Genomic DNA, 16,564 nt, shown 5'->3' on the forward strand with positions numbered 1-16,564 from the left:
CAGGGAAGCCATCTCGTCTGCATGGTTTATTTTCCCTTTATTTAATGGTCTCTTTGTGAAATAAGTTTCACCACATGTGTGAGCATATTTTTCTGTTAACTTTATACTATAAAATCTGTCCTACTATAACAATACAGGAGCTAGCTGTTTTACTGCACCAGTGTTATAGGCAATTTCAGTATATTATGATCAAACAAAGAATGTTTACTTTCTGCAAACTGGCGAATTTAGGAAGCAATCCAGATGTGGTTTATTCTTGCAATTAATGTCACTTACTTCATTTGATGGGGTCACTTTTTAGCTGTCACTAAACAGTGGAAACAGTATCAGACTTTATTTTTTTGGGCTCCAAAATCACTGCTGATTGCAGCCATGAAATTAAAAGACGCTTACTCCTTGGAAGGAAAGTTATGACCAACCTAGATAGCATATTAAAAAGCAGAGACATTACTTTGCCAAAAAGGGTCCATCTAGTCAAGGCTATGGTTTTTCCCGTGGTCATGTATGGATGTGAGAGTTGGACTGTGAAGAAAGCTGATCGCCGAAGAATTGATGCTTTTGAACTGTGGTGCTGGAGAAGACTCTTGAGAGTCCCTTGGACTGCAAGGAGATCCAACCAGTCCATTCTAAAGGAGACCAGTCCTGGGTGTTCATTGGAAGGACTGATGCTGAAGCTGAAACTGCAATACTTTGGCCACCTCATGCGACGAGTTGACTCACTGGAAAATACTCTGATGCTGGGAAAGGTTGGGGGCGGGAGGAGAAGGGGATGACAGAGATTGAGATGGCTGGATGGCATCACCGACTCTGTGGACATGAGTTTGAGTGAACTCCGGGAGTTGGTGATGGACAGGGAAGCCTGGCGTGCTGTGATTCATGGGGTCGCGGAGAGTCGGACACGACTGAGCAACTGAACTGAATAATGGAATTAATGGAAATACTTGATATATGAAACTGTACCATTAAGTACAATAGTAAAGTTTATCCCAATGTATTATAAAATTGACACAAACTAATGTTAGGTGGATTATCAGGATTTATCTAAATGTTCCTAGAGGGCTAAAAGCTAACTGTAAATTACTCTTTCACTTTCAAATCTGACAAATCTTGTTTATATGGTATATAAAACTTTGTTTCCATCAGATTTTGCGGGGGGGGGTTATATTAAAGAAATTAAGACTACACTATTTAAATAAAAATTTCTTGTTTCTGGAAAAAAAAAAAAGTGCATTTATATCCTAAAAAGAAAAAAAGACAATGAAAAAAGTGACAATGATGAAGGAATGTGAGAGAATTGAAAAAAGTGTAACAAAAGGAGTGGGAAAATAAGATTTACTTAATTTTCTTTGTTGGACACTTAGGGAGTTTTCAACTTTTTGCCAGAAATAGTATTAGGATGAACAGATCTCATTGCTTTTATTGGATATATGCCCAGAAGGGAACTTCCTGAGTTAAAAAAAATGCATGCTTTTAAAGGATTCTGAAACTTATGACAAACTGTCTCCCAAAATGGTTTTACCAACTGACATTTGCACTAGTTGGGTAAAACAGTACTTGTTTCCATGTCAGCTCAATCAATGCTGTTTCTAAATGTTTTTGTTTAACCTGCCTTTAAAAATTTTGGATCTTAAAAAAAAAATTTTGGATCTCAACATCTGTTGATGATTACATCATGAATTGGCATCCCTTTAGTGATAGTATATCTGAGAGTACTGATTTTAAAGGCTCAGAAATCCAGGATATTTATTACTAAACTTATTTACATTATAATGTCTTGAACATTATCAGCAGTTTTCACAATGAGTTTGGGAAGACAACAGACTGAATATAAGTGAGACCTCCGCAGATGAATAAGGAAAAGAGAAAGGCTCAAGGGCACTGAGATAATGTCCCTCTGCTTCACTATTTTCCAGAGTTGGCTGTACTCTAAATGCCTCAAGTAATTCTCCACTCATTAAAAATGTCAATAAAACACAATGTCTTTGGGTGATGGCAGCTACTTTAAAATGTATTAAAATTTATAAGAGATAATTCCTTTAAAGAGATTAGGAAGACTTATCTTACAAAATTCTCTTTTACTGTTTGGATGTGTTCAGAATGTTACTTTTGAACACCTCCCCTTTATAACTGCTGGCTTCCTGCCCTGTGAGCACAAATGGCCTATGGATAAAGAGGCTCTTTAGAGGACTATAGCCATTTCTTTTCAGGGAGCAAACATCACAACAGGACCAATTTCCCTGGTTTGTATACTGGATTAGACAGAAATAAAAGATGGTGTGGCGGCAGTCTCTTGTCATTATCTTTCCACTATGGAAATGGATCTAGGAAGGCTACTCATCTTGCCAATATTTACTGAGAATTTATCATATACCAGGAATTGGACTACACACCACGGAAACAACATGGAGCAGAAAAGGACACACTCTCTTCCTTTACAGAGCTTGTGTTCTATGTTCCTGATTCTCCCACGGACTGCCACTGCCCTTAGTCCTTCTCCACCCCCAGTTAAGTGTTGTCAGCAGAGGCCTTCTGAATGCCCTCAGTTGTATTAAAAACACTGCCTATTATAGACTAGAACTATATCTCAGTCCTGATGTTATCTATTAGCTGGGCATAAATTTCTTTTTAACTGGTAGATATCCTTTAACATCTATAATATGGAGATTTGAACAGTCTCTGGTTTCACAATAAATAGTGTGTCTTTCTCAACTTTTGGCATTTTTTTTTTCATTGCCAAGTCTTAAAGGAAGGAAACTTCTGTAAATTTTTATTTGCTCTGCATCTTAAGCAATGTTGACATAAGGGAAAACTGCAAGTCTCCAGAACCAGTTATATAGTCAATCTCAAACAGTAGGAACAACTTCACCCTTCCCGGCCTTAAAACATGACTTAAATTGTCTCTGCAGGAGACTCTAAATTGTATGCTAACTTTTCAAAAACATTTGTGCCTTCTTTGCACTTCAAAATGCTTTATGTGACTAAATGCCCATAGATGAGAACACAATAGAGCTCAGACTGCTAATTCACAAACCTGGATTAAAATCCTCCCTGCCAATTTCTAAATATTGTGACGCTGGGCAAACTCACTTTCTTTATGTTCAAAATAAGTCTTATTTTTCAGGAATTTGTGTGGATTATATAAACAAAGTATTATTTTACTTCATAAACAAAGTATCTGTCTACCACACTAAGCATCTAGCAACTGGTGGCCATTAACATTACCAATAAATGACCCTAAGTTGATCAGTTATAGGAAAAGTAAAAGTTACGGGGAAGAACAGGATTTCAGAAGTCAGCACTTGCTCTAAACTTGGAAAAAGTACATATAATCATGGACACGTATTTCTTCTACCTCAATCAAACATTCCTATCACCCTGATGCTTTTGTTAATGTACATTTTTTAGCCAGAAGTGCCCAAACCAGCATATTTATCTCTGAATTCTCCCTGCACTTTACAAGTTCCAGCTAAAAAAAGTCATGGTGCTCCACCACATACTCCACAATGAAAATTTAATTCTCTCCTATGAATTTCCAGAACACTCCCTGTGAACCTCACATAGATGCATACCTCTTATGACTTTTCATAATCAGCTTGTTTTTGCCCTTAAAAATAAAGCTCTGACACAAAATGCCTTCCAAACTTTCATTTTTCCTGTATTCCTTCCCGCCATTTCTCACTTTGACACAGAATTGACAGAACAATTCACAGACATAACCATGAAAAAGAGAGGGGAAAAAAAGAACTGGTTGATTCCTAGTATTTATCAGTGTGAAAATCCAATAATATATAAATCAGTTGAGATGGAAACATTTATTTAGGTAGAAGCTGTGTCAAATTTGCTTTAAAAATGTGCTGTATTAATTCACTAAGCTAGCAGAGACTGATTCTTTTTTTTTTTTTTAAAAAAGCACTAATTATAAATCTCATTTTTTCTAACTTGGCTATAATTACCTCAAAGAAAGTCCTATGGCAATCATTTTTTATCTCCCACAGTCATAAACATTTATTGAAAGTGTTCAAAATACTATGTCACTTTATCATTTCCCTGATAAAACTGTAATGGTTTCTATAGTCCAGCACCCAAAATAGAAATTAAGTCCTCCCTACAATTTACCTTCCTCTTCATCATCTTCCGGAGGAGAAGGTATCATTGAACTCTGAGATCCTGACTGTGGCAGGCGAATTGAGGGACTGGCTGTAGTTTTCCTCCTCTCTCTTTCTGATTCACTTTCCAAGCATACAACTTCGTATAAAGTGTCAGTATTGTTCTTTCGCTCCTTTTGCTTTATCTTAAAGAGGAAAACACATTAGTTATCAAGTGATAAAATTTTTTTTTTAAATTGAGCACTACTTCTGATTTTACATAGGATCTGAGAATAAAAAGGTATTACTTTGAATATCTAAACTAAACGTAATCTTTTCTAAGCAGAAAAACATATGTTTAGGCTTAAAACCTTTAAGAAAATAGGATACACTGAACAGGACTCTAATTCTGCAACTGTATTTAGACTGTCTCATCAAACATCCAACTACCAATATTTAGTAAGTTAACTTAAAAAGTTAACTGTTCTGTAGCTTCCCAGTTACCTTAAAATTTTGCTGAAGGTTTCCTATATAAAAGTGTACATAGAAAATGTTTTAGAAATAATCTAAAACATACAGTTTAAGACTAAGAATGTCTTATGTCCATGCCCCTACCACCAAATCCTTTAGCCTAGTGATAACTGAATAGGTAACTTTTCTTCAACTGAAAGCTACAGCTTAGGGGTGGGAGGAGAGGTAAGTGACAGAAAAGAGATTCATGGAGTTCACAAAATTTTTGATAACTGAAATTGTTTTGTATTTTGGGTTTATCTTGAGGCAAGCACATAACATTTTAAACTGACCTAAAAAAAAATTAAGAGTAGGGAATATAAAATTTTACCAGTACAATATTTAAATACATTAATATTCAATATTACAGTCAGTTTAAGGAGGAGGAAAAAAGAATGAAATACAGAGCAGGAGGAAAAGGCAGAACTGTAGGAAAAGAACCAGAGAAAACTAGAATAGAAAGGTAGCAACACCAAAGAGAAAGATATACATGCATGAAGTAAAAATACAGAAGGGGGAGGGCAATTAAGAGGTTCATTAGAAATATCAGGCAGAGAGCAGATACTACCATCTTAATGTTTATTTGGATTCTTAAGAAAAACTACCCCAAACCTAGACCCTGGAGAAGGAAATGGCAACCCACTCCAGTATTCTTGCCTGGAAAATCTCATGGACAGAGGAGCCTGGCGGGCTACAGTCCATGGGGTCACAGAGTCAGACATAACTTAGTGACTGAAAACCCAATCCTAGAAGGCTAACATAGTAGCAACAGGTCCTTTCAATAGCATCCTGAAGCACTGCTTAATTACGTAGTTGGTAAACTTTTCTGTATAGGGCCAAACAGTAAATATTTTAGTCTATGTGGGCCAGTAGTCTCTGCTGCAACTCCTCAACTCTACCATTACGGTGCAAGAGCAGCCATAGACAGTGAGTATGACTGTGTTTCAAAATTTGTTAATGCAAACCAGTCAGGCCAGATTTGACCCACAGATCCAGATGTGCTGACTGTTTTAATATGTACAAAGGATTATTTAATTTTCAAAATGAACAAATGACTTAATTACTATTAATTAAAGGACCCAGACTCTGTGAAATTACATATTAACCTATAGGTTTGTGAACAAGAGCTAAACAAATAATTTCTGTCCAATAGAAAAGATAACCCAAAGGTTACCTACAGTACATTAAACAGTTTTGTTTCTATCCCACCGATCTTGTTCTAATATTTTTTTTAAGAAAAGACTACAGAAATTCAAGTTCCTCAAATACTTGGAACCAGTTTTACCATCTTACTGATTCCCTCATTATTTAATGAATTATATTAAAATCTATGACACATGTTCATTCTAAATTTGTAATTATGATTTTTAACTTTCAAATATTATGCTTTGATAGGTCAAAGAATTTACTTTTGTTTTGCTTATTCTCTAAAACTAGTTAATTGCTCTCTAAAACAGTTCAAAGATTGATATAACTTTTTACCTTTAAAATTTTTTTTCCCCAGAAACTATATAAACGTTAACAACCCCTGCACTTCACCTTGAACTCCCCTTTGAGTAATAGTGACCAGAGCAATCCTGTCTGTTGGAAGTCAGATAAATATGGAGTCAAGATGATTTGTTAAAAGCAAAAAGAAAAATCTACTTTTACAAAAGAGAAATCTAGTAGTCACCATCTTAACCAAGTAATCATACATCTCAGGAATAGTTTAGTAACCTGTGGCTCCTGATCTAGCAGTTCAAGAGTTCTAGCACAGAAAGCCAGAGAAGGCAATGGCATCCCACTCCAGTACTCTTGCCTGAAAATCGCCTAGTAGGCTGCAGTTCATGGAGTAGCTAGGAGTTGGACACGACTGAGTGACTTCACTTTCACTTTTCACTGTGATTGGAGAAGGAAGTGGCAACCCACTCCAGTGTTCTTGCCTGGAGAATCCCAGGGACGGGGGAGCCTGGTGCGCTGCCATCTATGGGGTCGCACAGAGTCGGACACAATTGAAGCGACTTAGCAGCAGCAGAGGCACTGAAAGCATTTTCTATCTTGAGAGGTACAGTGAAATACTGCATATGTGTGAGTATGCCCATGCATACATACACAAAGGCTTCCCAGGAGGCACAGTGGTAAAGAATTTGCCTGCCAATGCAAGAGACTTGGGTTTGCTTCCTGGGTTGGGAAGATCCCCTGGACTAGGAAATTGCAACCCATTCCAGTATTCTTGCTCGGAAAATTACATGGACAGAGGAACCTAGTGGGCCACAGTACCTGGCATCACAAAGAGTCAGATGAGATTGAATGAGCGCAAGTGCGTGCGCACACATACACACAGCAGGTACACACACAGATAGAAGCTTGGGTTTCCAATATGGATGGTTATACTAATTATTTTTCTATGAACACTGGACACATCATTTACTCTTTCAGACATTAGCCTCTTCATTTATAAAATAACAACTTTACAAAACATTTTAAGACCCCCGAGTCGATGGACATGAGTTTGAGGGAACTCTGGGACTTGGTGATGGACAGGGAGGCCTAGCGTGCTGTGATTCATGGGGTCGCAGAGTCGGACACGACTGAGTGACTGAACTGAACAGTGTCTTCAGCAATGAAAATTCTGTACTTCCATAACTTTAAGAATGATTCAGTTCAGTTCAGTTGCTCAGTCGTGTCCGACTCTTTGCGACCCCATGAACCACAGCACACCAGGCCTCCCTGTCCATCACCAACTCCAGGAGTTCACTCAAACTCAGGTCCATCGAGTCAGTGATGCCATCCAGCCATCTCATTCTCTGTCGTCCCCTTCTCCCGCCCCCAATCCTTCAGAGCATCAGAGTCTTTTCCAGTGAGTCAACTCATCTCATGAGGTGGCCAAAGTACTGGAGTTTCAGCTTTAGCATCAGTCCTTCCAATGCACACCCAGGATTGATCTCCTTTAGAATGGACTGGTTGGGTCTCCTTGCAGTCCAAGGGACTCTCAAGAGTCTTCTCCAGTACCACAGTCAAAAGCATCAATTCTTCGATGATCAGCTTTCTTCACAGTCCAACTCTCACATCCATACATGACCACTGGAAAAACCATAGCCTTGACTAGACGGACCTTTATTCACCTTATGTTACTGTTGGAAAATCTAGAATTTAGACCATTTCTTCCTCTTTCTTTCCTCACTAATTTTAAAAGTTTCTTCTCTAATATGGTGCCATCTTAATATAGGAATTCTCACAGTTGGGAAGGGTTCCAGGCTAAAAAGAAGCTACTGAGTCACCAGATAATTTTAGGGAAAGGAAAAAGAATAAATTTTTAAACATACATTTTAAACAACGTTTCTATAATTGTTTTCCCAAGCTGTTTAGTTACTAAGATGTGTTCGACTCTTTTGTGACCCCATGGACTGCAGCTCGCCAGGCTGCTCTGTCCATGGAATTTTCCAGGCAAGAATACTGGAGTGGGATGCCATTTTCTTCTCTATGTTTTCCCATACATATGGCAATAAACAGAAACTATATATTGAATATTTAAGAAATTTTGTCTGTAGCAGTGTTTCCTTTTCTGTCTAGTGAGAACTGCAAAGAGGTTAAAATTCCAAATTATGTTTAATTTGACTTAAATAAATCCCCAAAATGCTCTTATGGAAACAAAGACAAGAGAAGTACATTTCTATGGGAAGAAGCCTGGCTAACACTCTGAGAAGGCTTATGGTATGAATCTTGTTCACACAACATCCCATAAAATCTATTTTACATCTTTGGATCTATAAAATATAAACATTATCCTCCCTATGGAATATGGATCACTATGGAAATTATGAGACAGAAAATGCAGCTAGTTCAGTGATTGCCACAAGAGGGCCTCAGTTAGTGGCAGCTGCTATTAATTTTTAAAGCCAGGAATGTTATAAATTTAGCTTATTATGTTAGAAGGAATGAGAATTAAGAGTGTCCTAAGTGCGCTAAGACAGGAAAAAACTGTTCAAATTCTTTATACGCTCTCTCTTCTCCTCTCAACTGACTACCCCTCACACCTACGCCCAAGACATCCAAATAAGGAGAAAAATGAGAGAGTATTCTTAGGAATTCCTTGCTCTCCTCCCATCTTCCACATATAAATTTCAACTTTTTGCAAAGAAAATATTGACAACTCAGCCTACGTTTAGCTTGTAACTTTAGCAAAGAGTCTAGAGTAGTCTATCAGGCTAAGTCTTAGGCACACATTATGTTTTTGGCTAGACTACACTGACAAGTCATTTGTTAGTCTTGTTAGATACATTCAGTTCAGTTCAGTTGCTCAGTAGTGTCCGACTCTTTGCGACCCCATGAATCACAGCACGCCAGGCCTCCCTGTCCATCACCAACACCTGGAGTTCATTCAAACTCAGGTCCATCAAGTCGGTGATGCCATCCAGCCATCTCATTCTCTGGCGTCCCCTTCTCCTCCTGCCCCCAATCCTTCCCAGCATCAAACTCTTTTCCAGTGAGTCAACTCTTCGCGTGAGGTGGCCAAAGTATTGGAGTTTCAGCTTTAGCATCAGTCCTTCCAATGAACACCCAGGACTGATCTCCTTTAGAATGGACTGGTTGGATCTCCTTGCAGTCCAAGGGACTCTCAAGAGTCTTCTCCAGCACGACAGTTCAAAAGCATCAATTCTTCGGCGCTCATCGTTCTTCACAGTCCAACTCTCACATCCATACATGACCACGGGAAAAACCATAGCCTTGACTAGACGGACCATTGTTGGCAAAGTAATGTCTCTGCTTTTTAATATACTATCTAGGTTGGTCATAACTTTCCTTCCAAGGAGCAAGCGTCTTTTAATTTCATGGCTGCAATCAGCATCCGCAGTGATTTTGGAGCCCAAAAAAATAAAGTCTGACACTGTTTCCACTGTTTCCCCAGCTATTTCCCATGAAGTGATGGGACCAGATGCCATGATCTTTGTCTTCTGAATGTTGAACTTCAAGCCAACCTTTTCACTCTCCTCTTTCACTTTCATCAAGAGGCTTTTGAGTTCCTCTTCACTTTCTGCCATAAGGGTGGTGTCATCTGCATATCTGAGGTTATTGATATTTCTCCCGGCAATCTTGATTCCAAGTCAAGCTTTTTCCAGCCCAGCGTTCCTCATGATGTACTCTGCATATAAGTTAAATAAGCAGGGTGACAATATACAACCTTGACGTACTCCTTTTCCTATTTGGAACCAGTCTGTTGTTCCATGTACAGTTCTGACTGTTGCTTCCTGACCTGCATACAGGTTTCTCAAGAGGCAGGTCAGGTGGTCTGGTATTCCCATCTCTTTCAGAATTTTCCACAGTTTATTGTGATTCACACAGTCAAAGGCTTTGGCATAGTCAATGAAGCAGAAATAGGTGTTTTTCTGGAACTCTCTTGCTTTCTCCATGATCCAGCGGATGTTGGCAATTTGATCTCTGGTGCCTCTGCCTTTTCTAAAACCTGCTTGAACATCTGGGAGTTCACATATTGCTGAAGCCTGGCTTGGAGAATTTTGAGCATGATTTTACTAGCATGTGAGATGAGTGCAATTGTGCGGTAGTTTTAGCATTCTTTGGCATTCCCTTTCTTTGGGGTTGGAATGAAGATCGACCTTTTCCAGTCCTGTGGCTACTGCTGAGTTTTCCAAATTTGCTGCATATTGAGTGTAGCACATTCACAGTATCAGCTTTCAAGATCTGAAATAGCTCAACTGGAATTCTATCACCTCCACTAGCTTTGTTCGTAGTGATGCATTTTAAGGCCCATTTGACTTCACATTCCAAGATGTCTGGCTCTAGGTCAGTGATCACATTATAGTGATTATCTTGGTCATGAAGATCTTTTTTGTACGATTCTTGTGTGTATTCTTGCCACCTCTTCTGAATATCTTCTGCTTCTGTTAGATCTATACCATTTCTGTCCTTTATCGAGCCCATCTTTGCATGAAAAGTTCCCTTGGAATCTCTAATTTTCTTGAAGAGATCTCTTGTTTTTCCTATTCTGTTGTTTTCCTCTATTTAGGTACATTATTCTAGATCAAATCACAGAAAAAATATTCCTGTAAACCTATGCAACCTTTGAATCAAAAGCTGTATAACAAGTCCTCAAGGTAAAAGCAACATCGGGGTAATCTTATATATATTCACTAAGATAAAAGAAACAGAATTCTGTTTAAGGAGAATAATTTTTTATATCCAAATTTATACTAAAAAATATACAACTAATTTGCTGGCTAATGCTTACTCTAGAAACTACTAAGAATCATTTCTACCCACTCTTTAAACTTGTAAAATAATGCTTGCAGATTGGTTTTCTTTCTGAAGCATTCTTTCCCTGAGGCTGCTGCTGCTAAGTCGCTTCAGCCGTATCCGACTCTGTGCGACCCCATAGATCTTAGCCCAACAGGCTCCCCCGTCCCTGGGATTTTCCAGGCAAGAACACAGGATGAGTTGCCATCTCCTTCTCCAATGCATGAAAGTGAACAGTGAAAGTGAAGTCGCTCAGTCGTGTCCGACTCTTAGCGACCCGATTGACTGCAGCCTACCAGGCTCCTCCATCCATGGGATTTTCCAGGCAAGAGTACTGGAGTGGGGTGCCATTGCCTTCTCCTTCCCTGAGGCTAACCACTAAATAATCAATGCTGTTCTGATTGCATAACTTAAGTGTTTTTTTCTGTTCCACTGATATCCCTCCCAATAATAACAGCTAAAATCCATGAAGAACATGTATGTGCTAGTAACTATTCCAAGTACGTTGTACAGTTTCTCACCTACTGTCACAATAACACTATCAGGAAGATTCTATCACTGCCATTTCACAGCTGAGTAAACCGAGGCTCAGGGAGTTGAAGGAGCTTGCTCAAAGTCCTAAAGCTAGTCAACGGTAAAATCCATGTACTCTGACTCAAAAGTCAAGTTCTAGATGATAATCCGATAATCCTTTGCTCCTGTCACACTGAAGATCTGGGACCCAGGTTTATTTTTTATCTCTTAAGATAACACTGAAAAGAAATTCCTGTTCTGCTTGTTACTTTTTTCTAATCATAACCAAAAGGGCTAACTTGGACACCCTGGAACTAAAATACTTATTGCTACAGAAAAGTATATTCAGGTAAATCCACACAGAATATTATAATCTTGTATAATGGAATTTCAATGTTACATGAAATAAAATTCACAAATTTTTTTGAGAACTAACTATGTTCAAGATGTTTGGGGTAAATCAGTGAACAGAACAGATTAGAAATGTTGCCTTAGGAGGTTTCTAACACTAAAAACACTTAATAAACCAAGAAAAAAGTATACTTTGCAGTATATTAGAAGCTAACACCCTTGTATGTAAAAAAAATTTTTTAAGTTTATCAACAGAGAGGGAATTGGCAGTACCAGTGGAAAACTGGGCAAACTGCAGTGTTAAATGGGGGTGGTGAGGAGTTGGTAAGAAATCTAACCAAAGACCTAAAGAAGACCTGAGGACTTGAAGGAGGTGAATAATAGCAAGTGGAATCCAGGGAAGAGCATCTGAAGTAAAAGGAATAGTTAATAGCAAAGACCCTAAGAGCATGGTTGGGCTTCCCTGGTGGCTCAGAGGTTAAAGCGTCTGCCTGCAATGCAGGAGACCTACATTTGATCCCTGGGTCAGGAAGATCCCCTGGAGAAGGAAATGGCAACGCACTCTGGTATTCTTGCCTGGAGAATCCCATGCACGGAGGAGCCTGGTGGGCTACAGTCCATGTGGTCGCAAAGAGTCATGACTGAACGACTTCACTTCACTTAAGAGCATGGTTAGAGCAGAGGAAGCAAGCAAGAAGTAAGAGGATTTAGTTTACAATAGGCAGCAGAGTAGATAGGGTCTGATAACCCACTACACGGACTCAGGATTTTAAGGAGTAAAATAGGATTAAAGAATTTGAACAGAAGAATGATGCAATTTGACACTAGGCTGCTATATTAAGAATATATCAGAAAGGTCATGAAAATAGAAATAGGGAGATGTGTGAAAAAGATATTCCAATAATCCAAGTAAAAACAATGATTCGGATGAAGTTAACGTTCTAGGTGGTAAGAAATGGTCAGCTTCCAGTTATGCTTTAAAATAAACAGAATTGCTTGACAGACAGGATACGGTGTGTGAAAAAATAAAAGAGTAAAATTCGTGGTCTAAGTAACTACTAGAAGAAGATGCCCATAAACTGAGATGGTAAAGATAGGTAGGCAGAGTATTTTATGGGTGAGGGATGAAATAAAGACATCTTTTTTGGACATGGTAAATTTGAGATATTCTGAAGGCTAAGTGAAAGAGTGATATTTAAGGAGAAGGAAGTAATTATCTGTATCAAATGCTCCTGACACATTAAGTAAGATGAAAACTCAGATTGACCACTGGATTCAGCAATTTAGGTCACCATGAACTTGATTACTTTCAAGGAGTTTTGACAAATGAAAGCAAAGAAAGGAGCAGTAAGTTGCGGGGCAACTGGGGTCCCCAACAAAAGGCTAAAAGAAGGGAACAGAAATTTTAATTTTATCTGCTGCCCACCACAAGAATGACAGAATATAGAGTTTGACCGAATTAACTTTTTTTTTTTAAAGTTCAATACTCAGAAGACCATAACATAGTCTCTATAGTTTTAGCATTTAAAGTGTTTAATATATAATCCCAAAATACTAGACAAAGAAACATGAAAATTTTTCTTGTTTCTTTTCAAAGACTCAGATTTAGCAGCCCAAGATTTTTAAAGTAATTAAAGTTACACTCAAGAAAATAAAAGAAGATATGCTGAAAATAAATATTAAGGAGGTAATCACATAAGAAACAGAAACCATTAAATCAAAGGAACATGCCAGGAAAAAAAAAAAAACCAATATCTGAAATTTTTAAAAAACTCATTGAATGAGGTTAACAACAGATTTGAGATGACAAAAGAAAGTGTCAAGTGAACTTTAAGTCAGGTCAACAGAAAGTATCCTATCTAACAACAACAAAAATTTGGAAAAATAAAGAATCTCAGAGGTCTGTGGGATTACAAAGGGTCAGAAACACATATGATTGGAATCCCTTAAGGAGAGAGAAGAGAGGTGTGGCAGAGAGAAAATTTGGAAGAAATAATGGGTCAGAATTTCCAAAAAAAACGGTAAAATTAAAAAAAAAAAAAACACCATAAATTTAAAAATTCATGAAGCCCAGCAAATCTGAAGACAAACAGAAAGAAAAACCACACCTAGGCACATCATAGTTAAAAGTCTAAAAACCCAAGATACAAAATAATATCAAAAGCACCCAGAGAAAATGACCCATTGTAAGTATAAATGCATGCTGACTTCTCTTCAAAAACAGTGAGAACCACAAGACTGAGATGACATCTATAAGTGCTGAAAATAAAAAACTGTCAACCCTGAACCCTATATCCAGAGAAAATATCCTACTGGAATAAAAGTGAAATAAAGACTTTCAGATAAAGAAATCTGACAGTTCACTAAAAGAAATTCTAAAAGAAGCTGTTCAGGTTTAAGGCAAATTAGACCAGAAAGAAACCTGGTTCTTCAGGAAAAAATGAAAAGCACAAAACAAAAAATAGGTGGGTAAAAATGAAAGACAACTTTCCTCTTTAATACATTTAAAATACACATGACTATTTAGAGATCTAACTAATAGCTTGGGTTAATGATAAATCAGCCTCAGAAGTGACTTCTCTCATTTCCCCCTCTATCTTTATAGTACCTGTTTTAGTTTCAGAAAGAAATTTTCAGTAGTACTACGTTTGCTGAAGGGCCAGAATAATCTTTCATTAGGTGAGCAAACTCGGACTTTTGTCTCTAGAAGAAAGCGAACAGGCTCCTGTACTTCTGTTATTACCAAATCAACAGCTGTGGTCATAAACAGCACTTTATCTAGGGAGAGAGAAGGGAGAAGCAAATTTTTAAAGTGGAAATATATTTGCTCACATAATTAAATTACAAGTTTTAAACGACATTCAGAAAGAGTATGAACAGTTTGAAAAAAGTTTATGCACAGCATGTCTGAAAAAACTACACAGGAAATTAGTCACAGTGGTATCCTTTAGGGTGGGACACTAGAACTGTGGCAGACTTTTATTTTTCCTTATATATACCTTTGAATTTGAAATGATATATATTATCGCTCCACAAAAAAAGTAATACTTAGAAGCCTGTAAATAAATAAGCATATAAATAGAAGAGGATGCAGGAAAAGAAAAAATGAAGAAAGGAGAGAGAGGAAAAAATACTTTGTTTACAGGTTAAAGTTAATAATAAATTCAAAGAACTATTCAAATTCCTTGGTTTCATCTGAATTATATAAACAGTAAATATTTCTCAAATAAGTAGAACTAAGATTTGGGTATCCTCTTGGGACTAAAATTTCTGTTCATGATGTCACCAATCTGCACCACCTTTAGGAGTTTCTTCATTTACAACTTGAAAATGTGGGGATTTTGGATTCCAGCTCCCAGTAATAACATAGGACTTTCCATCTGAACTTTTGCCCATAGATTCCTAAAGAAAAGAATAACAACATTAATGCCAAAAAAATAACAAGTTAATCCTCATTCTGTTGCCTTTTTAAAAAAAGAAGTTGTACAAATATAAGAATATGAAAGATGATCATATATATATATGAAAAGTCAGGAGTATATATGAATGATTACAGTTAAAAATGTGCCAACTATTTATCTACTGCTCCTGAAAAGTTATATATAATGTAAATGCTTGCAAATCATATCAAACTGTACAGACATCAGGGAAATTTAATACCTACACCTATGTTGAATTCTTCTGTCAAGTGAACAATTACTACATAAATTTTAGTTACTAAAATAAAGATTTTCATATAATAGCAATAGTATATACACCGCATACTCTTCTAAAGCTCCTAACAGTCTGCAAATAACTCTCTCACAAAGTGTCTTTGACTCCAACATCAACCCTACACTATTGCACAGTCAAGAAACAGACTAAGTACATATAAGGTCAGACTGGTAAACAGCAAGTAGGAAATAGCTTTATCTTTGCTTATTGCATCATAAATGTGTTTTAACATTAGATTTGGTGCAACAACTTTTACAGAGGAAATAGCATACAAACTTAAAAAAAAAAAAAAAAGCTATCCTTACCAAATCTAACAAGTGCATGTCACTATTTCGTACATCTTTTCCTGGGCTAAGGAGAAGACCAAAACATCTGCAAAAAAAGAACCAATATAACTGTGGGAAAAAGACTACAGCAAAGATGTTTAAGTTAGATCACTGAAAAAAATTCTGACAGAAAAAATGACATATTGAAATGATCAACAAATTAGCATTATCAAAATCATCTATTTCTCTAATTGCGATCAACAAATTTTATATTCACCTTTTAGTATCACGTAGTTGAAGTCAACATACGAGCTGAAGATACAGATACTTCAAAATAAATGAAATACACACTTTAATAACCAAAATAACTCCCCAGGGAGCAAAATAGTTTGCAAATACACTTTTGAATACAGTATATGACCATTTCAGTAGATTGACAAGAAATAAAATTTATATTTATGCCAAACTTACTATAAATGTTTACCTTTCAATGGCAAGTTCTTTATTAGTTGTTTGTTGCACATAGATGACAATCTTCTTATCAATTCCTTGGCGCAGTTTAAAGCATTGTCTGTCTTTATCTTTAGGAACTGCACTGTAGGACGATATGTTTTATCAATTTTGAAAAGCATTTCCTTGTAATATACACCAGAATAACTTTTGTTATGATTTGAAAATAAGGCACTAAAAAGAATCACAGATTTAATTCTTTTCTATGCCTGGTAGTCAAATAACAGATATTATCATCTGCCTCTTGATGTGAAAAGATCATCATTACTGTATGTAAACCACTAAACCATTTTATAAACCATATATAAAAGCTACAAAACCACTCTTGTGTCTCCTAAAGTGTGACTTTAGTTTTTTTTCTTTTTTGTTGCTGTGAAAATTGAA

General features: G+C 37.0%; 1 protein-coding gene across 5 annotated transcripts in view; it reads right to left on the bottom strand.

Annotated features, from left to right (window-relative positions):
• The window catches only part of RABGAP1 (RAB GTPase activating protein 1), a 177,700-nt gene that overhangs the window by 103,586 nt on the left and 57,550 nt on the right, over window positions 1–16,564 (bottom strand). For all 5 annotated transcript variants that reach the window (XM_088841159.1, XM_055399559.2, XM_055399557.2 and 2 more), the window contains 5 exons: window positions 16,155–16,265; window positions 15,710–15,776; window positions 14,990–15,092; window positions 14,299–14,468; window positions 4,117–4,291 (listed from right to left, as the gene is read on the bottom strand). In XM_088841159.1, the coding sequence (XP_088697285.1) occupies window positions 4,117–4,291; window positions 14,299–14,468; window positions 14,990–15,092; window positions 15,710–15,776; window positions 16,155–16,265 (626 nt within the window). The remainder of the gene's footprint in view (window positions 1–4,116; window positions 4,292–14,298; window positions 14,469–14,989; window positions 15,093–15,709; window positions 15,777–16,154; window positions 16,266–16,564) is intronic.

The sequence above is a fragment of the Moschus berezovskii genome, chromosome 11 (genome assembly GCF_049115385.1).
Source record: "Moschus berezovskii isolate FMDL1 chromosome 11, NW_MosBer_1.0, whole genome shotgun sequence".
NCBI classification, from domain to species: domain Eukaryota; kingdom Metazoa; phylum Chordata; class Mammalia; order Artiodactyla; family Moschidae; genus Moschus; species Moschus berezovskii.